This window comes from Borostomias antarcticus (assembly GCF_949987555.1).
Source record: "Borostomias antarcticus genome assembly, chromosome: 23".
Classification (NCBI taxonomy): domain Eukaryota; kingdom Metazoa; phylum Chordata; class Actinopteri; order Stomiiformes; family Stomiidae; genus Borostomias; species Borostomias antarcticus.
Window position 1 is genome coordinate 4,272,849 of NC_140256.1, and position 27,028 is coordinate 4,299,876.

Genomic DNA, 27,028 nt, shown 5'->3' on the forward strand with positions numbered 1-27,028 from the left:
TTTATAAGTAAATGTTTATTTTACATTTATTTGCCTACATAGCATAAATCCAAATTTAAAATCACTTCCGATTTCTACGGGTAATCCCGGGAAACCTAGGAAATGGTCTGAAAAATCCCGGGATTTATAATCAGATAAATCCAGGAAATTCAGCAACCCAAGTCCAGACTGATCTGCAAGAGAAATGGAATGTGAGCATGATCACGTGATCAAGATGGTCTCACGAGGCTAACAATCGACTGATTTATTTCTGAACGCTGGAGGCTTTAGGACCCAGGAATACCACTAGGACCCGCCTCAAACTCCATCATTGTCCTTCCCCTGTACTCGATTTAATCCTATGATCATGTTTTATCGTCGCCTAAATTTTATTTTGTGTTTTCTATCCGTTGGTACATTTGTAAACGGTCAACCGCGTGACGCAAAACTGAAGGAAAGAGCCTATGTGGTCCTCCAGAATCAGAATTTGGGTAAGGTTTACGAATGACGATGTAAACAATTGCCAGGCCCGTGTTGATACAACGCGCACCTGCCGATGCCGAATAGGCTACTACATAAAGCCTGCTGAAAATGACGATGTTTACACCTTGATGCTTTCAATATCTACAAATGTTTTTAGACTAGGCCTATAGATAAGACCATTCAGAAAGGATATTTGCCTAAGAGTATCGCATTTCTGTATGTTTGTTTCAGTTCTACTGGTGAGCGTCTTCTCTGTCATATTGCTGGTGATGATCATTATGGCAGTCTGTGTGTACAAACCATTGCATCGACGGTGATCAGCAGTGTCACCATGAACACAGAACTCATCTCTCAATCAAGGGGATGTCCAGTCCAACTCAGTCAAGAGGGTCAGGATGGTTCGACAACTCAAGGAAACAACAGAAAGACATATGTCTACATATCCAAACAGGCTTGTAGGCCTATAGAGCCATTAATCAGATAGACCTATTCTTCTATTTTGTTCTATCAGAAACTGGACTTGGTACACAAATCAGAGATTTGGTAGGTGGGTAGGCCATTTCCTGTGTCACATGTTAATTTCGTTACCAAGATGCTGTATTACTGTTATTATCATTAGGCTTTTTTTTACATACTGCACATTTAACTGAAAGTCATTGTTTAATATTTAAATATGTATCTTTTATTGCACATTATTGTAGTATTTATTTGATTATCATTAACCCTGAGATGAGAGGGATATTGCACTGATGGTTCACTACTGTTCTGGTTCAACAACGATCAGGATTAAAACCTATGATAACATTCTTCTGTATGTTATTTTCATTAATATCTGCACAAATCATTTAACAGACACAGCATATGCCTTTCTGTGTAATTTAATGTAATAGTCAGTTATGATTCTTTATGATTTTTGTGCAGGTAACACTTAAAGAAACACAGCAGCTTTCGGGGAAATTACCTTATTTGCCATCTTCCCCAAAGTCAGATAAGCACTGAGACCCGTTAGAGCCGTTAGCCTAGGCTAACTGGTGCCAATCCACTTCTACAGTAGATAGATAGACATACATACATACATACATACATACATACATACATACATACCTACATGCACACATCCACAACACTCAGGAGTGCTCAGGCACTGTTATAGAGTCTGATGGCCGCTGGCACAAAGGAACGCCTGAATCGCTCAGTTTTGCACGTGGGTAGGATGAGCCTGTGTCTGAAGGTACTCTATCTGCCACAGCTCATCATAGATGGGATGGGAGGAGTTGTCCAAAATGGACTTCAGTTTGTCCCTCATCCTCCTCTCCACCACAGCCTCCAGAGCCATGCTCACCTGTTTGATCACCTTAAAAGCTGTGTGCTTTGCTTTTGAAGCGACCACGTGTCATATTCATTACAATAAAAACAGGATCTTGTTTCCCTAATCCACAGCCATGGAAACAGAGTGCACTTCTGGAACTGGTCCCTTCTGCTGTGTTAAAGTGGCGGTAGAAGGGATGAGGCCTTGCTTTTACTCATCTCCCAAGTCAGAGGGTTTGACTCACTCATCACTCTTTTCATCCTCGAATATATGATTTCATTTATCAAGTCTTTATTTAGTCATCTTTCATATCTGTTGGCTACTTGACTCAGTATCATGACAGTAAGATGTATGTATTTACTGATCTGTTTCACTCCACCACACAGTATTTTATTTCATCTAACATAGATTAAATGTTCAATGATATCAGGTGATAACCAACATAAACTAAGGCACTGGTGAGAGTAGTTGGACAATGCTGTATAGTCCTGGAAACACTTAATACACGCATCTTCATGAAGACTGGATGGACAAAAGCTTCTGGCTTCAAAGCAAGCCACAAATAGTATTCAGAATTAGGACTCCTACCACTAGCATCTTTATTCTATATCTGCACCATATCTGTATTTCGACTGCAAAGTCAGTGAAAATATAATGTTGAATTCAGTATTATTTATTAGAAGACACAATGACAGCTCAAACAATATCTGGAGAGATTTTTTTCTTATCATGAACATGATCATTCATACGTCTCAGATGATGAGATAAAATTATATTTTATTGTTTAACAAGCCTTTCCATTCTAATTTTAGCACTGATTCCTCCTACATAACACGGTGCCAGTGTATATTCACCATCATATTCTCATGGAATCCAATTGGATTACTGTTGAGATGCTCTGGTGCAGTACTCAGTCAGGATGTCAGGATCTGAATGAGTGATGACGGCTATATATAGCAAACAACAAAACATTCACTCATAATCTAACCTCAAACAACATGACATTCACTCATAATCTAATCTCAAACAACATGACATTCACTCATAATCTAACCTCAAACAACATGACATTCACTCATAATCTAACCTCAAACAACATGACATTCCCTCAATCTAATCTCAAACAACATGACATTCACTCATAATCTAACCTCAAACAACATGACATTCACTCATAATCTAACCTCAAACAACATGACATTCACTCATAATCTAACCTCAAACAACATGACATTCACTCATAATCTAACCTTAAACAACATGACATTCACTCAATCTAATCTCAAATAACATGACATTCACTCATAATCTAACCTCAAACAACATGACATTCACTCAATATAACCTCAAACAACATAACATTCACTCCTAGTATCTAACCTCATCTGAACCACTGGTGTCAGAACGGTGAAGACATGGCATTTGAGACTATGACAAAAATCAATCAAATCAATCCATCCTTTATTAGTTTTATAATCAATGAAGGAGCAGATAATGTGCTTCTGCTTGACATGGTAAAAACAGCACGGTAGCTACAGTTATACAAGAAAATGGCAAAAAGTACATTACAACCCATTTTTAAATAAAGTGCTTTTATTTAAGAAAGAGAACATTTTAAATCCAACAACAGTTGACAAATGTTTTCTTTACATGTTAAAAAATAAGCGTTGTTGCCAGCAAATGAAGCAGTATTCCCCAAAGCCATAGCTAACCGTGGTACAGTAGACTGTTCAGCAGTTTGGCGATTTGATCATATTCGCAATGAGCTCCCCCAGAAAACCAGACAAAGCAACGAATCAGAGATGCTATCAACAGTTAGTTATCAGTGTAAATAACACATGCATGTTTCCAACAACACCCAATCAACACTTGACACTCCTTAATCTCACATGGAAGGATAAGGCATTTCAAAGGTTCTCCTGCCTTCAACAGTTAGTAATTTTGGTCAGAGTGGCATTGCACAGACCTGCCACTGCCACCACTCCCCAACCAACCATATCTGTTAATGAACACCTGGGTTGCTACACTGACCTGACTTCCATGACTCATCTTTGAGTTCTGCTGCATTATTACCACAGGTCTTCATAGTCATAAATAAGTATATAAAAGAGAGCCCTAACAAGACTACTTTCAACCCTGATGTTTTTAGGTCTAATGGCCAGTTACATTTACCAAGTAAATTAATTTTCTGAATGGATAGGCAACAATCATCAATGCTGCAGCACTGGTAGTGAGTTACCACCTCTGAACTGTATGGATTCAACTCATGCACAGGCAGGCACAGTGGCTTCCGCTATTGCTTCTTAGAACTGAGGTGCTCATGGTTGATGCTGCTACTTTAAGTGGTAATTAATGAGTTAAAACAACCCCCAACACTGGCATCCTCTGTATGTAACAGAACCAGGTACCATGTAAATAAACCAGGTAAATAAAACCCAACTTCTACATGGAGCAAGTCAGGAACATATTTTTTGCAAGTCAGATATTATGCTTTTTTATATCTCCTTTCAGAATATTAACATGCTTCAATGACAGGAATCCAAACACATTCACACAGTGCAAGAGTACTCTTGTGACATCCTCCAGACATCTGGCAACAAATTGAACAAGGCCCCACATTATATAGTAGCACAGAAATATGAAAATGGAGTAGCAAGTCATAAATGACCACTTCCATCCTGGAATAATTCCACTGGAGTTGCAAAGCACCTAGAGACTGTAGAAGAATGGAACCCTGAGATATTCAATCTTTCAATCCGATCATGAACCGATCATACCGCTGTGGTGGTAACACTGGATAGTTGTTGCCAGTACTCTGAAACTCCCCCATCTTCAGAACCTCAACCCCTGGCAACACTCCACCCAGACAAATACAGGTATATCACAGGCTTGAAACCCCATCCAAAATCATTTCAAAGGCTACATGGATAACTCCTCTGGACGGAGGATTAACTATGCATTTTGTGGATAGAAATATACAAAGTAGTATGTTTTTAGACCGAAAATAGGTACCCAGTACACAGTTAACATAAATACAGATCATCTGAATTGGCTGAGTTACATGTCAAATGATTTCAGGTTAATGATTTCAGGTTGCATAGTGGACTGTATGGGAAGGCAGGTTGGGGCGATGTGGCCTTTTGTTGGTCTGGAAAAGTTAATGCGGTTATGGCAAGGCGTGGCCTCGCTCTTTATTCCCTCTTTATTCCCCTGCTACTTCTCAGTAAGCGATAACTTCAATATCCTCTCCAGCTCCTCTTCCTCCTGCTTCCTCCTCCTCTCCTCTTCCTCCTGTGCCTGGGCAGAGAGCTCCATGGCCAGACGCAGCTCTATTTCTGGGCTGGAGGCGGAGCCTGAGCTCGCAGGGCTGGAAGTGTCTCCCAAGTCCACTAGCACCCCCTCTGGGACGCTCCTGGAACAATAGAGGAGCGGGGTTTATTATACCGTGCACAAACCCCTGATCACACCAAAGCCGGTCTAATGCTCTGTACATTTGTAGTACTGTACCTGTCACTCTGGCTATCGAGCGTGGCTTCTGTATCGTTAGCGGCATTGGCATCATCCCAGGTCAATTCCTATAGCAAAACAACCACAGGTCAAACAGGTGAACGTCTATGAGGATGAAGCTGCGTGAACACGATGGACCTAACGAGGGAGGATATATATTGCTACAGACCCTGAACGGAAGTCTGCTGGACTCCAGTAGACTCTGGTGAATGGCGTACTGCAGGAGCTCCTCGTCGTGGCTGGACACCGGGGTGTGGCGGCTGCCCCCTCGATGGCGGTAGTGTGCCGGCACCTCAAACACGGAGGGACACACCTGGAACTGAGGGGGAGCTGGGGGGGACATGGGGAGGGAACTCCGGTTAGTTTCAGGCACATTCATACAAACTCGTTGACCGTGGCTGCATGTGACGTCACCCTAAGCCAGGAAGCCAGATTCATCGCGGAAAAAAGAGTAGTTTTCACGATAGTCTGGACTTCCAGCTTCTCAGAACGATTTGAGTTTTCAGAGGAAATGGGGCACCAATCAGGAGACTGCATTTTAACTGCTGTTCTGCCCCCAGTCCCTGATTGGCTCCCGTAGATGATGATCAGAACTACAACAGGAGTCCGCTTGTAGAATGAAGCAACAAACGATAACGCTGATGTTAGAAGAATAAACACAGCCATAAGTGCAGTTATTGCAGAAATAGACTCAATAACAATTAAAGAAGAACAAGCAGAGTTTCTCAGCGGAAAATACATTTTCGGCATACTTCTGACTGGATTTGGCAACAGTTTGATCATGTTTTGTTACGCTGATTGGCTAAAGGAGTTTGTCTGTCAAGGCAAGTACTCCCGCCCCCTCAAATCATTTTGGACGGCTGGAAGTCCAGACTATTGAGAATTATTTTAGTTTTTGCGATGAGTCTGGCTTCCAGACTAACGTCACTCTGAGGGAAGTTATCTTCCACCTCTTTTATACACTTCAGCACAACATTTTGACATACAAGTATGGATGCACTCACGCCCCATTGGAACAACCCTAGCTGTACGCTTACCTGCAGCTTCTCCGTCCTCTTCGGAGGGAGTGGGTGTGGCAGCCGATGGGGGCGTGTCTATTGGTTCCCCTGTACTGCATTTGTTGACATTCCCAAAGGTAATTCGGGCGTTGAGCACATGGAACAGGGGGATTTCTGTACGAGTACCAAAAAAAAACAATTTCACCTCTACATCAGAAAACAGTCTAATGAATAACCACCAAAGTATGGATCCGGCCCCAAAATTATTTAATCTACCTATTTTTACAGGAAATCCTGGAGGGAACTTGAGGGCGACAAAATCCCGTAGTCGTGCAAAATGAGTGCTGGTCCGCGCCATGAGGTCTATGATTGGCGTCACCTGCTCCACCAGGGAGAGAGGGTGTTCCTCACTCATCCACAGCGTGCCTTTAAACCTGGGAGGATCAAACGCACAGACAACACACATGACAATATTAACATTGTCTGCTAACAATATATCCGCTAATTTTTAGATCAAGTGAGAGAATCTAAATCTAGATCTTTCTGGTGGTCTAAGGGTGTTTTTTCGTACTTCTGTGTTCGGATGGTGAGCTCAATAGGCCTGCCGATGTCTCTATCCTCAAGGTTGAAGTCTGGGTCGAAATACTCCTCGGGTGTGATGGCAGTGGGGTTGGTGGCTGTTGCATACTCCAGGGTAAGGTCCTATCAGCACAAAATCAAACTATTTGATGCGTCTCAGTAGTAGTACTAAAAGGGGTTATGTCTCACAAAAAGGAAAAAGGCGTAATTATTCCTCCTGAGGAGTAGACCTGCTTATATTGAATGTCTTACCCCTTGTGCACTTATGTGTTGCTCAACAGTCCCCAACAGAGACTCCAGAACATTCCTCTCACCTAGGAGCAAAAAGGGTAATTTACATATACTGTATATTGTCCTGTGTTCACCAATACCAAACATCTCAATATTCTATCATGTCTCAGCCACATGTTCATCATATTCAGGATACAAACGATTAATCTCACATACTTTTAATCCTGGCCTTCTCCTCATCTGTAAGATGTTCTGTCCTTGTCCGGATCACCACATTAACATTGTTCACAGTGAAAACCTGCAATGAAAACAACCCATGATCTCACAGATCACCTAGAGGGAAATCTACAGTACTACAAATCAACACGTTGCTTTACCGGCTGAAAGACATCTATAATGTTTTGTACCTTAGATTCAAATCCATTGACAACTTCTGTTTTATCAGTTCTCCATCCCCAAATCCCAGACTTATTCCTGTGTAAAAACAATTTTATATATTTGGAAATATAAACCTTGCACATGCAGGTGTTTTTTTTTCTCCAAAAAACATACAGTAGTAGATGGAATGTAGAAAATGATGATGGGGCCTTGCCTCTCAAACGCAATGAGCTTGGTGTCCAGATAGGTATTGACAATGGGAGTGGTCAGTCTTTTAGCCACTTCCTGTTCAGCAGGTTGCATGGAGTCCAGCGTCACGTCCTCCATCTCCCTGGATATGTCGAAGCGCTCCGTGTCCACCACTTCCTCGTCATGGTTCACCTCCATCAGCTCCGTACAAGTATCTGCAAATTGGGGGAAAAAACCCCAATGTAAAACATTGTAAACATTGTCAAACGTCAAAGAGCTTAACCATGTCTGAGTATATATCACCGTCTCCTCTGAAGATGTAGCTTCGTCTGCCTCTGATCCAGGTCATGTTCTCAAAGCCCAGCAGGGTGGCGTCCACGCGCAGGCTGGCCCCACTCTTCCAGATCCGGCAGACGTCGCTGGGACAAACGCGAGATACGAGGGGAACTGGAAAATAATGAACAGGGTTAGAAAAATCCACCCATCAGCATATTTGAATGATTTTAGCCTAGACATCACACACTCGTATTGGAGGGAATATAATAGCAGGAGTAATAACTTACTCCAACTTGTGAACTCCCATTTCATTTCCATGTAGAAATCTGGGGACTAGGGGGGTGAAACACGGCGTTAGTCTTTCAAATGGTAAATGGTAAATGGACTGCACTTATATAGCGCCTTTCCACCTTAGCGGCACTCAAAGCGCTTTACAATGGCCTCTCATTCACCCATTCACACACACATTCACACACCAATGGCGGCAGCTGCCATGCAAGGTGCTAACCTGCTCATTGGGAGCAATTTGGGGTTAGGTGTCTTGCTCAAGGACACTTCGACATGTGGACAGTCGGAGCTGGGATTCGAACCACTGACCCTTCGATCATTGAACGACCCACTCTACCAACTGAGCTACAGCCGCCCCAACTTTCACTTTCACATTTCTGATCTGAGCAGCATGGATGTAGTAGTGAAAACGTGGCGGGCAGGGAGGAACAGAGACAGGGGAGGTTGAGAGGAGGAGAACCTTGCGGATCTGGCTGAGCAGCTCAGGAACTCCGCTCAGGGCAGTGGAGGCTTTGAGGTAGTCTCGACGCTGAAGGACCCGCTGCACCATCTCTGGATCTCCGGTGCTCACAGCCTCCTGAAGCACTGCACAAACACCATGTATGGCAGAGTGTTGACATGAGCATGTTTTGACTGGAAGGAACTATGAACACCCTTTGTGTGAGCTAAAGGAATTATATGAAGCTCTGTCTCGCTGATGCAAGGAGAGAGACTCTTACGGATTCAAGGATAGATTATGAGTGAATTATGAGATTATGAGCATATTATGGTGTATAAGATTTTACAAGGTTTATGTGCAAATTATTTTAATTATAATATTTTTATTATATAAATAGCATAATAATTAATTACGTTATTTATTTCATTTGGGGTATTATTTCAGTATGTTCGGGACTCTCATGGCCTAAATACGAGGGCTAATGTATCTAACCTGAAACAACCCAATCTAAAAAGCAAAGTATAGAGAAGAACATTTCTCTATAGGGGGGGGGGGGGGGGGGAATAAGAGCCCAAACAGACTGGAGGTTTTGAACTTGATGCGAGCTGCTATTGGGAGCCAGTGTAGAGAACTGAGAAGGGAAGTTGTGTGGGAGAACTTGGGGTGGTCGAGCACCAGGCGAGCGGCAGCTTTCTGGACAAACTCCAGAGGTTGAATGACAATGTATACTATATACAATGTGTGTGGCGTTGTGATGTGTGTGTGCATGCAGTGCGAGCCTACAGTACTATCAGCAGTCATGTGCAAGTAGTGCAAAGCTGAGCGATAACATATCAAGACGATGCAGCCACCAAAACAGATGTATGTATCGTATATAAGTGCAGGAAACACAAAGACAATTATCTGAATGCCAGTGTGTTGACATGAAAACAGACTGCCAACCTGTCCACCTTTCGGCGTTCTCTTTGGTAACTTCTGCACCATGTCTGAGGAGCACTCTCACGGACTCCAGGTGGCCTAATGACACAGCGAGGTGGAGCGGTGTCCTGCCTCTGGGGTCCACCGCCTCCAAGTCATTCTGAGGAAAGCAAGCAGAAGTGGCAAATAAATGTCCCAATCACAATACTGGACCTGAAACAGACAGGCTGCTTAAAAGTATAAAGGTTAAAGGTATTCAGCAAGATGACGATCTTCAACACAAGCAGGAAGTTGTCCTAGGGCTGTTGATGTCATGTTTATTTCAACAGTTAGTACTAAGCACAAGGCACGTAGTTACAGACAGTAACATCAGCAGATGTTTTCATTCTATTTTTATTTCTCCTGCTAGAAGATTAGATTATGTCACCTCACATACCACAAAATCAGTAGGTATTCTATTTGTAGATATCTGGCTAACGACTAGTGATTATGTTAATGAATTTATGAATTGGAATTTTATAGGATAGCATGATGATGTTGAGATGTAGCATCTCATTTTCGAGGGGAGTTAACCTCTCAAGTTGAGACAAAGGACAACGGTTAACGTTAGTGTATGTGTGTGTGTGAGTGTGCGTGCGTGCGTGCGTGGGTGTGTGTGTGTGTGTGTGTATGTATATATATATTTCTTGTAATTTTTCCTTGTAATTTAATTTTTATCTATTTATGTTATCTATGTATATTCTGTATCTATTCCGCTGTACCTTTTCCCACTGCTGCTGTACATTTTCCACTGTTGAAACCCCAAATATTCCCACACGGGGATTATTAAAGAATATTTTATGTTACTTTAACTAGCAGGCTAGCTAATGCTAGGCAAACTGAAGCTGGCATGTATTCTAAGTGAAGAACAATAAGAAAATGGCTTGTAGCTCATACAAATACAGAAATGTTCACAAACCTGAGTTAGATCGCTCTCTAATTTCCTGTAATCATTTTCCCAGACCAAGGAATGGAGTGGAAACTTAACCCTGAAATCTTCGTTGGCTACCGACAACATGATCTTCCTTCTCGTCGAACTAACGTTAAATTTAGCAAGCTAGCTTACATTTACAGCCATAGAAAAGCAGCACTAAACTATATAATTGAACAAAGGTTCAAAAATAATAATTAATGCATTTTTAGCAATTGTATTTGGCAGATTTTATGGTACATCGTGCATGCCAACTTTCTTCAAATGAAACTTTTGCAAAACAAGGAAGTGTCAAGTTGAGTCTATTTTAATAGGGGTGTTTGGAAACGAACGATTTATTGTATAATTGCATTTTGGTTAATGATCTGAACAGACAGAGGTCTTAATTTGCGATTAAATCAAAGTATTGCAGTTAAATGTACTAAAATATGCAGTACAAATCAATATTTTCCCAAACTAAAATATTCTTTCAGAAAATGGGTCATTCCAACATGAAGACGAATCCATTAATCGCAATAGCCGAGGGGACCTAATTCCACAAAAGTACCACACATTTAGCTAATGAACACACAATACATTCTACTTTGAATATGAATGTTATAAAACGTCATCGTCAAACGTCAAATAGTATAATTGATAAACCACACAGATTTTGGCCTGACAGCTGCAACGCGCAGCACTATCTTTGGCCCTGCGAGACTTCTCTATGGTGCTACTATGGATCATTCCTTTCTATTTTGCTCTCTCGGGCAGTCCCGCGGTGTACCGGATTGCTACTTTCAGATTGTGATTTAAAAACAAGACGAGCCGGTCAGTGATTGCTAACTGTTCTTCAAAACCCGTAGGATGCCGAACGACAAAAATAATACAAGTATCCAATATGCTACTTAGTTAGTTAGTAGATAACAAAGCTCGCCTAGCTCGCTCCGAATCCGACCACTTGACGTGACGTACGGTCTTGTCCAATACAAACGAACGGACCCATAGATAAAGGCAGTGAGCTGGTTTGAGCTTGGCTAGTTGACCACATCCATGGTTCAGATAGCTTGAGTTTCTGTACTGACAACAATCTCAAAGCTCGTTGTCTTGATTCGCTATCGAGGTGATCCAGCGACGCCGCCGAGCAGCGGAATCTAGCTAGTAGCTCCCGTAACGTTGCAGGCTAACCAGCTGTCTAGATGTTGCTTATTTCGTAGTGGTAGCTAAGCTAGTCAGCTAGCTAGCCACATCCCCCCCCAAAGCCATCAGATGAATCTAGTCAGCAGTCCTAGCTACTAGTAACGCTAGAGAGTTATCTATCTAGGTAGCTTCCCGGCTGGTTATCAGTTTCCGTGACCTTTAACGGCCCCTTTTCTTGGCAAAGGATGTCTAAACGCCTCAGGAACAGTGAGGTCTGTGCGGATTGCAGTGTCCCAGGTAAGTCTGTCACAAAATGAGCTCTTGACTTGCCATGATGATGCTGTCAGATATGTAATCAACCTGAGCCAGTGTCACAGCGTGGCTTGCCAGCATCAGTTTTAGCTGCCAGCTAGTTGGCGTTTTTGTTTTGGTGCTTTTTAATTAGGAAGACATTTAATTGTGGTATAGCCGGTTCTTTAATTGAAAAATAGTGCATTCCCTGTTTGTGGTTATTCTGTGGCACCTGTCAGAGGTGTAAATTGCATCAGTGGAGTGGCTTCCTGATTGGCATGCATGGGATAGTTTGTTGGTCACACTTCCGATGCCTTTCTTTAAAGTTCAGGACAGGGAATCGGGACTGGACAGATTGAGTGGTCATTGATAAAACTCAGTGCCCCCCCATGTTTGTATGCACACCTAGTCCCTCTGACTGTAAGACATCGGCAGGTGAAAGGCAGAACCACATCCCCATGTCATTGTGAAAACTACCCTCGAAATAGCAGCCTACATCCTTGATTGATTCACTGCTGCTTTGTTGGTTGCCATTTAGTGCAATGATGCAATCATTTTCTTATGTAGAAGAATGAGGTTGTGATGTCGTCCATTGAACACAGGAAGAAAAACAGGATGTAGAGTGAACTGACTGGAAGCTGAGAATGCAGATGCGCCTTAAGCTATTGTACTGTAGTAAGTTATTGCATTTCAGACCTACGTTTGGACTAACAAAGAGTGCATTAGGATCAAATGCATAAATCCAGTAAAATTAGCAGGACATTATAGTTATCTAGGCCTTACAGGTAGGCCTATTAGCCCTCAATTGTCTTATATCATGAATGGTAGTGTACTGACATCTGACCAGCCAATTACTGACCACCAGGCTCGCTCAGGGTCCAGCCAATTACTGACCACCAGGCTCGCTCAGGGTCCCTACACCAGCTGCCCTGGTATGCCCCTCTGTGTTGCTGTTAGGCTACCAGTTGTTGTTGGCGGTCTGAATATTTTTAGCGGTCCAGACGTGGTTTTAATTTAGCACCACTTGCATTTGTTGAGTGAAGAGCAGGCTCGTCAGACAGACTCGGTAGCGCTCAGCCCTCCTGGGGGGACAGGAAGGCGGAGACGGGCGGACGTGGGGAGCTGTGCGCTATGGACCAGGTGCCGGCGTCTGGCCAGGAGCCAGGAGCACCCCGCAGCTGTTAAACACACACCTCAGCTGTTGCCAGGGCGGTGCGACAACCCCACTGTCACTCATATCGTGAAGTCAGTCAAGCCGGTTCCCCTCTGTCTATTTGTTAGTTTGCTGATCTGCTGTTTGTACTGCATGAACACTCTGATGTTTAGTGTTAGCCATTGTGTAGGCCTGGGTGACTATGACCATTACCCGCCCACGGACTGTCCGTTTCCTCCCCAGAAGCTCAACCTGAACCAGTGTTAGCTAGTATCTCTTAGCTAGTATCTCTTGGCTACTCTCTTTGATGCTTTCAGTGGCCGTAGACAAATGCTCAGTGCTTCTGTCATTATCGCAACCCAACCCCTTCACTAGGCTACCCCACCTCGAGGGAGAGTACCTCCAGCAGGGTGTACAGTACCTTAGCCTTAATATGCATGCATGCGGTGTTTTAGTCTCCAATAGACTACAATTTATTGTGAGGCCTGTTGAAATCTTGCGAAATAGATGACTCTGTTGCTCAGCTAGAAGGGGTGAGATTTTAGGTGCCGATCGTTAACGCTGCCCGTATATGGAAATGTGTGGTTCGACTTCCCCTTTTCGCCGCTCTACACAACTTCACCAGACAGGCACCTACTGTAAATCTAGAGAGGATCTGGAGGTCAGAGAAAGACTCTGAAAGCTGGGCTAGATACAGTACAACTACAGCACATAAAATTGGAAAGCCTTTGTTTAATGTTGGCCACATTATACAACGACTTTCCACAAAGTGTGTGTCACAATACCGTCCGACTGGACTAAAATGCCTCTTTGTTGAAGTCAGTAATGTGCCCGAGGGTGAGTTCACTGATCAGGTTACATTATCCCAGCCTAAATACTGTGTCCTTATCTGCAGAGATCTAAGCAGGGCTGAGTCCAGACAGATAAATTCCAGGGCATGTCTGAGATGGCTGACCAATAGCTGACCAATGGAAGCATGAAGCCGCAAGAATAGCGGAGCGAGGGCCTGAGTTTGCAGCTGAGTGAAAAGTGAAGTGGTCTGCCAAAGCCAGCATGCCAGAGGTTGAATAATGGATGTGAGCAGTGGAATAAAAACATACAATGGATGTGAGCGATGGGGGGAAAAAAAACGTCACAAGGAAGGTGTCAGAAACGTAGGAGGCCGTCATGGCCGTTTATACAAACAGATCCGCAGACCCAAAGCTTCACGGCTGATCTAGCTAGAGGATATGAATGCTGACAGATGGGGTTTTAAACTCAAAATGAGTGACAGGTGGGAGTTCCAAAGTATTTAATGTCACTTATGTATTGTCTCTCTCCCAGAGCCGCGCTGGGCCTCTGTGAACAGGGGTGTGTTGATCTGTGACGAATGCTGCAGCGTTCATCGGAGTCTGGGCAGGCACAGCTCCCAAGTCCGTCACCTGACACACACGCCATGGCCCCCGACGCAATTACAAGTAAGGCTCTCTCACAGCTGGATGTAGCGGCGTTGGAGATGTACCCTGTTAAGTTATCCGTTCGCCCCTCTCCTCTGGATCTGGAGGGACGAGAGGCTTGGTTACAGAAGGGGGCTCTTTTCGAGTCACTGGCGTCCTGCCACTGCTGGATAGATGTTGAGATGAGGTCACTATCCTGGCACGCCATCAAGTGTAGTCACAGCCCTGCTTTATGTCTGCCGAAGCCTTCAGCCTCATCTGTGCTCAATAGAGAGCATTCGGGCAGAAGAGCAAGGCCTCCAGGCAATGATCAAGCTGACTCGTTGAATCTAGGGGCCCAAATCTCTCTGAGAATGATTGATTTTATCCTCGAATATTATGTGTATGAAGCATATATTCAACAGTTTTGTTATATATATATATATATATATATTAGAGATCTCTTGTTGCCTTTCAGATCACTGCTGCCTGAATCAATACAGTTCTCTAATTTCATATTTTCTGTTTCCCAGATGGTTCAAACATTGTACAACAATGGAGCCAACTCGATATGGGAGCACTCTCTACTGGACCCGGCGTCTGTGATGAGCGGGAAACGCAAGGCCATCCCTCAGGACAAAGTGCAGTGAGTCAGCATGAGTGTCCGACGCCCGGGAGTGTTGCTGAGGAGTAAAAAAAGAGACTAGTTGGCCTCCAGCTGCAGCTAAAGTTCCTGCTCGAATAGTCCTTCGAAAGTCCTTGAGAAGTTACTAAATAAGGAGGAAACATTTTGAATGAACAATCTCCACCTTTTATTAGTCAATGGTGAATTTGTTCAAACTGATCTAAACTTATCGTACCCCCCCCCCCCCCTCCCCTCAGGATCACTTATGTCTGAGTTGTTTCTTATCATGCCTACAGCCCAAACAAGACAGAGTTCATCAAAGCCAAATATCAAATGTTGGCTTTTGTCCATCGAATGCCCTGTCGAGACGACGACAGTTTCACAGCTAAGGACCTAAGCAAGGTGAGAACAGCGGCGGGGCTGAGGTCATCAAACGCCGCCCAAAACATCTTCGAACCTTTCCACTCATAGACAACGTTGCTTTTTCTTTTCCAGCAACTTCACTCAAGCGTCCGCACCGGTAATCTGGAGACGTGTTTGAGGTTACTATCTCTGGGAGCCCAGGCTAACTTTTTCCACCCGGTAAGACTCACTCTTCCACCAGTCTCCAGCCTCGTCTATTCCTTAACTGTCATGTTTGAGGGATTATATTCCTGTTTTTCTGTAGGAAAAAGGGAGCACCCCCCTGCATGTGGCTGCTAAGGCCGGCCAGGTATCTCAGGCAGAGCTGCTCACCGTGTACGGGGCTGATCCTGGATCCCCCGACACCAGCGGCAAGACCCCCATCGACTATGCAAGGTCAGGGGGTCACGAGAGCAAAACTGTTATTGACCATTTGACTGTAGGTTAGGGATGTTTATAATATGAAATTAGAGTTAAATGATATTTACCTGCAATATGAAATTATAGTCTTCTGTGTCTCAAGTTCTCATCTGAAATTTGAACCCCTACATATCAGTCATGTGGGCTATATTGTCGTCCTCAGGCAAGCGGGTCACCAGGACCTGGCTGATAGGCTGGTGGAGATTCAGTACGAACTGACCGACAGGCTGGCTTTCTATCTCTGTGGGAGGAAGCCTGGTGAGTGAGGAAAAAACACACCTGAATCTATCAGGCGATATGCCGTCACACCTCGCCTCACTATCACAGTTGTTCCTCAGTGTGTGTATTCAAGTAGCCGTGGTCCATCAGATCCCTGTGCTGTGTTTCAGACCATAAAGGAGGCCAGCACTTCATAGTCCCACAGATGGCAGACAGGTAAGGACTTACAAAACAGCACCGTTCAACATGACCTCATGCCTTCAGGAAAAGCTGCGTGCTTCTTGTCGTTAGGTGATGCAATCTAGCTCTCCGGCCTGTGCTGACATGTTCTTGGGTCCCTCCGAAACATCCATTATCTGAGAGGGAACAAGCCAGAGTAATTCACATACCCCAGCCGACTGCACATGAATGGTTGCAGTTAAAATATTATCTGAACCAAATCTCAATGTTTAGCCATTGCGTGGTTTAATGGTATTGCTCTGATAACGGAACCTAAATTAAGCATGTTGTCTTTTTGTCCATTGCTCTCTTTTGATGGATAAGGAATATGTAAGTATGTATCACATGATCAGATGTAACATTCCCCCTCACATCTCATTTTTAGACTAGAAACTAAGTGTGTATTTTTCTGTCAACAGCAGTGTAGATCTCTCAGAACTAGCCAAGGCGGCCAAGAAGAAACTGCAGTCTGTAAGTCTTTTACCAGAGATTTGTTTTCCAATGTTGTCTATTTAATCCCAACTACAGCCAGCTCACACGGCACCTTCTACCTCCGTTGTAGCTCAGTAATCATTTGTTCGAGGAGCTGGCGATGGATGTGTATGATGAGGTGGACAGAAGAGAAACGGATGCAGGTAAGCCACTGATTTTAGATGCAGTAGTGTGTTAGTGTGAGAGTGGGTGTGTGTGTGAGAGTGGGTGTGTGTGTGAGAGTGCGTGTGTGTGAGAGTGCGTGTGTGTGAGAGTGCGTGTGTGAGTGCGTGTGTGTGAGAGTGCGTGTGTGTGAGTGCGTGTGTGTGTGTGAGCGCGTGTGTGAGCGCGCGTGTGAGCGCGTGTGAGCGTGTGTGAGCGTGTGTGAGTGAGTGCGTGTGTTTCACAAAATTCGTATTCAGCATCGTCATTGAGGCTAAAAGTTCAGAGGGACCTGAGCCAAACCGGTAACAGCATGCTCGTGTGTCACATGCAGTTTGGCTAGCGACACAGAACCACAGCACCCTGGTGACAGAGACGACAGTGGTGCCGTTCCTTCCTGTGAACCCCGAGTACTCGTCAACACGAAACCAGGCAAGTCAGCCTCTCCAGTAAAGACACAGTAGCTGCCATATGCTCTTACTTGTCATTATTAAGGCTTTATTTAAGAAATATTGTCTCTTGTTTGATCATCTACAATATGAAGTTAATGCGTTTTGCTGATGATGATGATTATTTGCTCCAGGGACGACAAAAGCTTGCAAGGTTCAATGCACACGAATTTGCAACTCTTGTCATTGATATACTGAGTGACGCAAAACGTCGACAGCAGGGGAATTCTATAACGAGTCCCAAAGGTGAGTTATCAGTTTACCACCTGACAGTTTGCCACACCTGACATCTCGTTCACCGCATTCGAAAAAGGAAAGAAAGTGTTTTTCCTCATTCCATCCTCTCTCTCTCTCGTTCTCAGATAACGTGGAGCTGATCCTGAGAAGCGTGGGTAGCCGACACGGGAGCGAGGGCCAAGACAACGACCAGCCTGACTACGACAGCGTGGCCTCTGACGAGGACACCGACCAGGAGCCGCCGTCCGGCAAGGAAGACCGGACCAAGGTAACGTGTGTGTGTGTGTGTGTGTGTGTGTGTGTGTGTGTGTGTGTGTGTGTGTGTGTGTGTGTGTGTGTGTGTGTGTGTGTGTGTGTGTGTGTGTGTGTGTGTGTGTGTGTGTGTGTGTGTGTGTGTGTGTGTGTGTGTGTGTGTGTGTGTGTGTGTGTGTGTGGGTGGGTGGGTGGGTGGGTGGGTGGGTGGGTGGGTGGGTGGGTGGGTGGGTGGGTGGGTGGGGGACAAACCGGTGGACCAGGCCTCTCAACAACAAGTCATTGTTGTTTTCAGTCGGTTTTGTTTCGACTACGTAATAATGTCCCCCCTCGCGCCCGCAGAGCCTGGACTCGGAGCTGTCCGACGGGCCAATCACCGTGCAGGAGTTCCTGGAGGTGAAGAACGCTCTCTCCGCGTCCGAGGCCAAGATCCAGCAGCTCATGAAGGTCAACAGCAACCTGAGCGATGAGCTGAGACTCATGCAGAAAAAGGTACCCGCAGAGCTGCACCAATCAGATCACTAACACCGCGGGTCGGACTAGGGGGGGCACAGCGGCACAGCCTTCAGCAGAGCTCTGGGGCTGTTCCTCCATCACGGTCACCCTCCCCCCACCCCACCCCCACTGGTGAGCCAGGCTCTCTGACCAGGGCCTAGACGCCAGACCACCTGTCACCCCCCCCCTCCTCCCCCCCACACAGTTTTGGCCAGCATGTGATGATGTCGCTAAGTTTCGACGTTGGCTTGATTTGTCTTTTTTGAAACCTGTATAAAAGATAGACGTTCTTGCCCCACTTTATTTTGGGAAATATGTTCCCCCATTGCAGTAAAAGCTGTGTTATCTCACATAGTACTAACAGGCATGCTCAAGAGGCATGCTCAGCATGACGGTCTGCCTTCCCTCATTTGTATAGTGACTAACAGGATGTTTGCTGTTAATTAGGCCGTGTTTTTATATATGTGACCCTGTGTTATGATTGATTTATAATTGTTTTTCACCATCACTTGCAAAGTGGTTTTCACACTTAGCCAATGTAATCTAATCCAGTCATGAATGTGTGAGATAACACAACTTTTCCCTTCACACGGCTGCAGTTTACACCTTGTCATTTGTAAACGTCACATTGCTCTGCTGTGATTGAAAACAGAACCTTGAACCGATTGTTCCTTAACAAACGCGGAGCGTCGCTGAGATCAGCTCCATTGTGGGCTCACTGTTTGCATTGTGTATTGTGTCGGCTCCTCCTACGCCTGAGAAGGCTTTTAACAGTCAGCATGTCATGATAATTGCTCTAATTCTAGCTTTTGGTTTGAGGTGCTGCGGTTCAGAAATGTGTGTTGTTGTGTGCAGTAGTGAACTATATCCCTATTCCCAAATGCTTAAAACCCCCTCTTTGTGTTGCTGTTCTACAGTCATCTGTTCATGTGATGAGTGACTTGCTTTGAGGCTAAATGCTCTGTTCACATGATCTGCTAGCCAGTGACGTGAGACTGTTTTGTTTTTTACATTCTCTAAGTAAACGACTGTTACTTAGTTGAGGCTTATGTGGAATGAGCAAGCATTGTACAATATGAATGTCCCACTGGCGTTCCTCAACGGTTGTCATGTACAGTATGTGATTTAGCTGTGTGGGCTGGCATTGTTTTAACCTATGGCTGATTGGATAATTGTTTTAGCACATTCCCTGACCCTCCGTATGGAATTTCACACTCGAGCTTCCTGTGTTGTATCGTCAGCCTTCCAGGAAATAGCCTATTTCTCCTCATGACAGTGCTGAAGGTCACAGAGGCTCTTCCTGGTTTCTGAACGCTTCTCTGTCACTACCCGGGCATCTCTGGTGCCGCAGTGTGTATCTACTGTACGTTGCCTGGCGCTCCTGTCACCTCAGCTAGAGACTAGAGCTCTCTCTACCGTCCGGCTCGCCTGCTGCCGCCCTCTGTGCTTGCTTCACCCCTTGCTTCGCCTCTCGATTTGAGTTCTCTGACGCCTAGCATGAGTAACACTAGAAAGAGGGGGTTATGACAATTAACAATAACAATAACAACATATTGTTTCAATCATTCAGACATTATACTACTATTATATTATAGACTAGAAACACAGGTAGTTTGATATTCAGCATAGTAAACGCTGATACAGTATACGTGAAACGAGCATATATAGAGCGATTCATGGGGGAAATGTTGGAATAGCCGTCTAGTTTTTGTAAAGGACAGAGCAGGTCAGAGAGGAAGCTTGCTTGCCGAGGGAGCTGCTCTCAGTGTGTCGCTGACCTGTCTCTTCCAGCTGCAATCGCTGCAAAGCGAGAACACCTCTCTCAGGCGGCAGGTCACGCCCAATATCTATCAGGTCCCCAGCGGTTCAGACTACCCCGACCCCTCCAGCCCCTCGGCCCTGAAGCGCCGGCAGTCAGCGCGGGCCAGCCGGCCCATGTCTATGTATGAGACCGGCTCGGCCCTGAAGCCCTACCTCCCCAAGGGGGAGCCCCCCTACCCAGAGGACGCCCTCCCCACCCTGCACCCCTTCCCACCTCATGTAAGTAAGACCTGCAACCCCTGCCTCTGCCATTTTCCTCCCCCACCTCCAAGCCTCGTTCCTCACGTCTCTCCACCCTGTCTGTCTCTTGTCTCTGTCTGTCTTGTCTGTCTGTCTGCAACCTTCCTACCCTGGTCGTGCTGTCTCATTCTCTCACTCCTAAGTTAGTCGTTCTTTACCGTAGTGATACCTGGTACCTGCGATTAGTGGTCAGCCAATACAATGCCAAGCATGTCACACAGCTAGTCTCACCCCCACAGTATCTGAATGCCTTAACCCTCATACAGGACGATTATGTAAGACCTGGTCTTTCAAGGAGTGCTCTCTCTCTGTTCACTGTCTCCCAGGAAGATCATAAAAATCGTTATTTTAAGGTTGTGCTTATTCGAAATATTTCAAAGGTTTCTATGTCATTTCAAAAAAAGCATTAAACATTCCATGCAAATGTTTCCAGTGTTTATTCTCTGACTGTGTACAGTACATGACAAACTAACATCATCATTTATGGTTCTAATCCAACAGTGTTTTTTTCTTTTACGGTGTTTTCATAAATGTGATTAACCCCATACTTGTCACTTGTCAACATGTTTGCTCTATGTTTAACACGTATATAAGTTCCAGCAGGTAAGGCGTTCAAGGTACTGAATGATCAAATGACCCATAACAAGAATGGCTGTATAGTGAATACTGTTATTTAAGGACCTGTCATTATCTTGTCCATCACAAATGTTTTGGTGTTTTCCATTTTCACATCATTTTATTTTATTTTATTGTTTTCTGTAGTGCTCCCAAGAATGATCACTCAGGGATACTGCTCTTGGGAGCACCAACTACATTTCTCCACATTTTTGTTTTGTTTGATCTTTTTAAAACCTATGATTTGAACCCCTTTCTAGACGGGAAGGGGTGCTTTTGTGACCTCCTCCTCATCCCTCCCCTCCTTCCCATCCACCCTGTCCTGGTCGCGGGACGAAAGTGCTCAAAGGGTTAAGTACCTCCTCACTTGGTCCGTGCCTCGCGGGACAGCTGCGAATCCACCGGGAGCCCCTCGGCCTCCTCCTTCTCCTCCTCCTCCCCCCCCCCCACTCCTCCCTCTGTCCTCCGTACTACTACCCCCCACTCCTGCTGCATGAGCCGTCCGTCCGTCCGTCCCCCTGGGCTGCCCCCCCCCCCCGACCAGGAATCTCACATTGTTTTGCTGCTCCGCAACTCCCTCACAGAGCTGAGACCTTTGTGCAGAGGGGTTGATTGTGTCACCGTGTTCATGTGTGTGTCATTCCTTTGCACCACAGAGTCTTATGTCAGTCTCCTGAGATCCATTGTGTTTATTTTCCAATCAGGCCGCTACAACCGAAAGGCCGTAGACTCCTCGCATCTCTCAGTCCGTTATTTGGAGATGCATCTCACCTTACTCAGTGGTGTAGTGCGTTTCTTTTTTTAAATGGAGGAGCTCCAATGATGTCTTAATGACGTTATCGTTAGCGTGAACACGATCATCGCGATACGTTCGTTTTATTACAGCGTTCATATTGACGAAGGCATTGACGGAGAGGTTATGTTACATGAAAAGTTTGATTTAATCCTGTTTTAATATCATAATAATAAATTAATTAATTACTTAATTAACGGTATTATGCTAGAAGTGGGGGAGTGGCGCACCGCCACAACCAGCGACCAGCACACCCCTGCCCTCTAACCAGCCCCTGGCCACGCCCCCCCAGCGAGCCTCCTCCAGCATGCCCTCTCCTCCTCCAGTAACACCTCACCCCTCCGGTTATCCAGAGTTCCCCGCCGTCTGAAGAGACTGATCTCGTTAGAGCCGTTAGACACATCGGGAAAAGGACATCTACCTTTGCACCTGTACAGCATGAGCACACGCCCATACCGTAGGGCTCAGCCAATGGCTGAACTGTGCCGTGTGACTGCGTGGGGTGTGGCATCTTGCACAGTGGACAGGAAGAGGATTGTGTTTGGTCTCTTGGGGGCTTGTAGTGAAACTAAGGGGTATGTATAGTACGGTTTGTGACTCTTGGTTCGCTGACTCTGCGTGCTACTTCCTCTGAAAGCCGCTCCCTGTGCAGTGCCTCTGCTGAGATTGAAGGAAGTGCATGAACGCAGAATCACGACTGTACCGCAAGCAAAGGTTACTTTTCACACCTTAGCCTGGTACCGTGGCACAAATGCAAGGTTCAAATGTTTGACTCGAGATCAAAGTATAATGCATTTTCTAGTCAGGTGGGAATAGTACAGTAAATACACATTTGGTAAAGTATTGTTCCCTACAATCCCTAGTATTACCGTGATCGTCTTTTTTCCAAATGATTCATGTTTAATTTGTGCCATTGTACCGTACAGGGCTGCCTGCTTGGTTCCTAGACTGGTGTAGTGTGCGCTTTCAACCTGATTCTTCAGAACCTGGACTCACTCATGGTCAGAAAGTTCAACTATGTTGGATCAGAGCCAGGGAGAGGTGAATGGGTCACGGTTCTGAAGTAATGCTGAGCAGGCTGTTTCCTCTCTGACTTCTCTCCCTCAAACCCTTCATGTCCTCAGAACCCCTCGACTCCGCCCGTCATAGGCAGAGGCAGGGTGCAGCAGCAGCGTTTGATGCTTTTCCAGGGAACATTTTGTTTATTTGTGCTGCACTATGGTTACTGTTGTTTTGCAAAGCCGTCCATGTGTCCTTTATCTGGTTCTCAGGAGTTCAGATGTTGTCGTTCACGTTCTACCAGCCTCACATTCCATCTCACGCGGCGTTCATCCACCATCCCATCTGTCTAGTATCAACTTTGGGAATTACCTTACATTTGGGAGCTACCTTACATAGAGAGGGCAAAATAAACCATTTGAACCCCGGATAACCTCTTTTTACTAACCCTGACAATCAAATATATGAGGCTTCACATTGATATCCTTTTGTGCTTCACTGCTGCTTTTTTCGGCTTGTTTCATGCAAAGTTGTTATCTGACATTTTCCCCATGGTTCCATTTAAGTTAATCATGACCTTGTGTGGTATATTTTTGGTTGTTGGTGACGATACAAAGGGAGATTAAAACATTTGCCCTCCGATGTTAATATAAAACATGTCGTAAAGACACGTGTTTCGTGTATTTTATTTTTATTTTTTCAAAATATGTTGACAAAAGTTAACACTTTGCATTGAAATGATAACAGCATATCCTCGTCCTGTTTGCGTTGTCAGTGACATCACTACCCCCCGCTGTGACGCGGTCTATTACTCCCTTTCTCTCCTTATTACAGGCTACCAAGATAGAGAAGCAGACCAGCGTGCCTGATAGTGACTATGACAACACGACCAATGACTCTGAAATGGATGACTCGGGGTAGGACCCCGCCCCATTACAAACGTGTACACACACACACACACACACCACAAAGACCACATCACTCACAACTCACTTCAGAGAGCCATCGTTTAGCCCGAGTTGCACCCGAGGGGGAGTTAGTGGCGACGTGGCTGAGATTGGGGGGGGGGCGGTGTGTGTTCAGTGTGTTCAGGAGGGGCCGGCTGAGGAGCAGCGGCTGGCTGGGCGAGGGGAGCTCCATCCCGGAGCTGGACGACCTGGAGGCCGAGCCCGACCCCACCCTGCCCAGCACCGAGGACGTCATCCGCAAGACGGAGCAGATCACCAAGAACATCCAGGAGCTGCTCCGCGCCGCTCAGGAGAACAAACACGACAGGTGAGGGGGTTCCCCGGGGTTCACGTGGCGGACCGTCGCCGTCCGTCTACTTCCTGAGCGGCGGACCCACCAGCACCAGCCCACCCAGTTCCGCATTCCTGCTTCTCCTTTTTGTTGTTTTGTGTCGAGTACTTTCACTTCCTTGTTTCTCCTTTCAAAGTTCCTCATCAGTGTTTTGTTTGTGTGTTCTCCTTAGATCTTCGTTCTCTTCAGTATTTTTCACCTCCCTCTATCGTTTCCTTCTCCCATTTCTCCTTTTATGTGCCCCCTGCCTCAACCATCCTGCTCAACCATCCTCCATGTCCTCTCCTCCACACTGGTCTGTTCTTTCGGGGGGCTCTGATTGGCTGCGTCCTCTGCCCCCGTGGCGCCCCCGGAGCAGGCCGTGCGAGCGCGAGGGCGTGCGGAGGCTCAGGCACAGCTTGGGCTGCTTCAGCACCCTGGTGCCCTGGGCCGAGAAGCCCCCCGCTGCTCCCCTGCTGCCCCTCGGCCCGCGGGCCCCCGACCCCGCCTCCTGGTACTCCGGCCTCTGTCCCTGCCTCCCAGGCACAGTGTCCCCTCTCTCTCTCACACACACACGCACTCGCTGACTTGCTCCCTTTTTGTGGTGTGATTTGAGATGTCGACTCTTGCCTGTCTGTCGTCCTCTCTTTACTAATCTGACTTGTCTCACTCACTTATAATACTCTGTTTTCATTTTCTATGCAAACAAATCAGTACAAATCCTACTACACCCAAATGGCAAAATGCTGCCAAAGGGGTTTGATTTAGTGAATTAGTTCTAGAATGCCCTATAGTAGTTTTTTGTGTGTTTTTACCCTATGTTTTATCTCTGAAGTGTAATGGCTGCCGTTCAATATCAGTAGATAGTTCTCTGTGTGGTAGAACCGAGTAACCCAATGCTAACCTGGGATTGCAGTGTTAAGCATATAGTATCGAGTTTTGAATCGTGTTTTGCTTGTGCTCCTAACCCAGACTAAATATTTAGTCAGACCAAATGTTTCTACTTGGGAGGGAGGGAGGGAGGGAGGGAGGGGGGGAGCATTTATTTCCTTTAAATTGAAACTGAACACTAGTCTGCCTTATTGACCCCTTTCTACTTTATGCCTTTCCTCAACAGCTTTATACCTTGCTCAGAAAGAATACATGTGGCAGTAACGGAAATGGCCGCCCTCTTTCCCAAGGTAAGCTCTTGAGTATTTTACGAAGTTAAATTAAATTATACCATTACAGGCTTGGAACAGTTCAACCCCTTCTACTCTTGTGTGAGTTATTTTCTCAGACTCCGACCTTTCTACGCACCGAACATTTGTGTGTCCGCCCCCCTGCAGAGACCCCGTTCCGAGACCGCGAGGGCCTCCCTACGCCTGCTGACCTCCAGTGCCTGCCGGCTCCAGAGCGAGTGCCGGAAGGCCACGCCCCCGGACGGGGGCCCGGGGCCCGACATGCAGCTGGTCACCCAGCAGGTCATCCAGTGCGCCTATGACATCGCCAAGGCAGCCAAGCAGCTCGTTACCATCACCACCAGGGAGAACAACAACTGACCGTCATCACAGCCATCATCACAGCCATGGCCGCTCACTGTCCACAGGGTGTCGAACATCTCTGTTGATTTATTGTATTATTTTAGCTTGTGTTTTTTTAAAGCATCATTTATGCATTTTCTGTTGTTTTTTTAAAATCCATATTGGTGATATTTGCATGTATTTTTTATTTAAAGACATGTACAAAATGTTTTAATATGTGTTTGCAACAGATAGATGTAGCCAATATTGGACAAAGCCTGAATTAAGAAACTGTTCTTACTCTGTGAGAGGCTGTATTGATAAATTTGCCTGTAAGAGTTCAGCTTATCTTGAGCTGTTGAATGAATTGAACAGCACAGAACCATTGGACAACTGTTGAGGAATAATCTAGTAGTGTCTGAACTGCACTGGTTTCTTTGTGAATATTCTTTATAATATTTCCTCGTCTCCTTTTCTAACCATCTTAGAAATATCCTCCAGTTTGAAAACCCAAAGCTAGGTGGCGCAGAAGTTGGTTAAGCTATGAATAAGCCATAGAGCCGAGTCACCACTACTACCGTACCTTGGAGTTTTAGAATAGTTTTACCTGAATCATTGTACTGTATGAATAAACATACATGATAGATCTGATTAAGTGTCAAGACGGTTCCATTTGCTACATTTCCAATAGAGGGAGGACTAATGGGAGATTTGGAACTGACATTAAACCCCATTTATGCACCTTTTTCTATCCCTGCAATGCCAATGTGTATTCCTTGGCTAAGTGTAATTGCTTCCATTTAATAATGCACTTAGTGCATCTATCTATGCCTATTAGTCAGTGAATGTGTTGAAGCACTTGTTCAGGGGCTGAATTATGCTCTTCACCAGCAATATGTGGTGCTTGTGTTTAATTATAGTGATGTGGTCTTTTTCGAAGTAAGATGCTAGACACAGCACTGTACAGTATGTGTGTAGTTGTGTGTGCTATAGCAATGTTAGTGCTGTGACGATAGCTAGATGTCCCAGAGCTAACAATCATTTCACCCTCTTCCATATGCGTTTGTGCTCCTTCCTGTTGCTGCTAGGTCTGTATTTGATGTGCAACTAATGGGATAGTTCTGTAGATATTCCTTGTAGATATCTCCTGTATAACTGCGCAACCCAAGGGTCATCATTAGGACATGGTTCAGAGCTCAACTTGAAAGAGATCAAGTAAACGTCCCTCTCTGCTCACCTCCACCTCTGAATGGATTCCAAACAGAGACGTCAGTCATGCAGACGTTTATATCTGCAGTAGGGTAAAA

The 27,028-nt window shown here is 45.3% G+C and overlaps 2 protein-coding genes across 3 annotated transcripts; one reads left to right on the top strand and one right to left on the bottom strand.

Moving 5' to 3' along the window:
• Positions 1-3,367: 3,367 nt before the first annotated feature.
• ankrd13a (ankyrin repeat domain 13A) lies at positions 3,368-10,792 on the bottom strand. The gene is made up of 15 exons (XM_084456977.1): positions 10,533-10,792; positions 9,599-9,734; positions 8,678-8,802; positions 8,217-8,262; positions 7,957-8,100; positions 7,679-7,868; positions 7,494-7,560; positions 7,303-7,384; positions 7,108-7,169; positions 6,848-6,978; positions 6,553-6,710; positions 6,316-6,450; positions 5,448-5,608; positions 5,279-5,346; positions 3,368-5,183 (listed from the first exon to the last, which is right to left on the bottom strand). Exons 1-15 carry the CDS (start codon positions 10,629-10,631, stop codon positions 4,985-4,987), a joined length of 1,803 nt encoding a protein of 600 aa, XP_084313103.1. The 5' UTR covers positions 10,632-10,792; the 3' UTR covers positions 3,368-4,984.
• An 891-nt stretch (positions 10,793-11,683) lies between these two features.
• git2a (G protein-coupled receptor kinase interacting ArfGAP 2a) lies at positions 11,684-26,940 on the top strand. 2 transcript variants are annotated; one of them, XM_084457202.1, is made up of 21 exons: positions 11,684-11,960; positions 14,431-14,564; positions 15,056-15,168; positions 15,444-15,549; positions 15,643-15,729; positions 15,815-15,945; positions 16,133-16,227; positions 16,359-16,404; positions 16,827-16,878; positions 16,970-17,042; positions 17,375-17,472; positions 17,624-17,735; positions 17,852-17,994; positions 18,321-18,470; positions 20,265-20,513; positions 21,410-21,499; positions 23,776-23,858; positions 24,025-24,216; positions 24,599-24,733; positions 25,337-25,400; positions 25,548-26,940. In XM_084457202.1, exons 1-21 carry the CDS (start codon positions 11,909-11,911, stop codon positions 25,758-25,760), a joined length of 2,418 nt encoding a protein of 805 aa, XP_084313328.1. In that variant the 5' UTR covers positions 11,684-11,908; the 3' UTR covers positions 25,761-26,940. The 2 variants fall into 2 exon arrangements, with proteins under 2 accessions (XP_084313328.1, XP_084313329.1); XM_084457203.1 differs by lacking the exon at positions 24,599-24,733.
• The last annotated feature ends 88 nt before the right edge of the window (positions 26,941-27,028 follow it).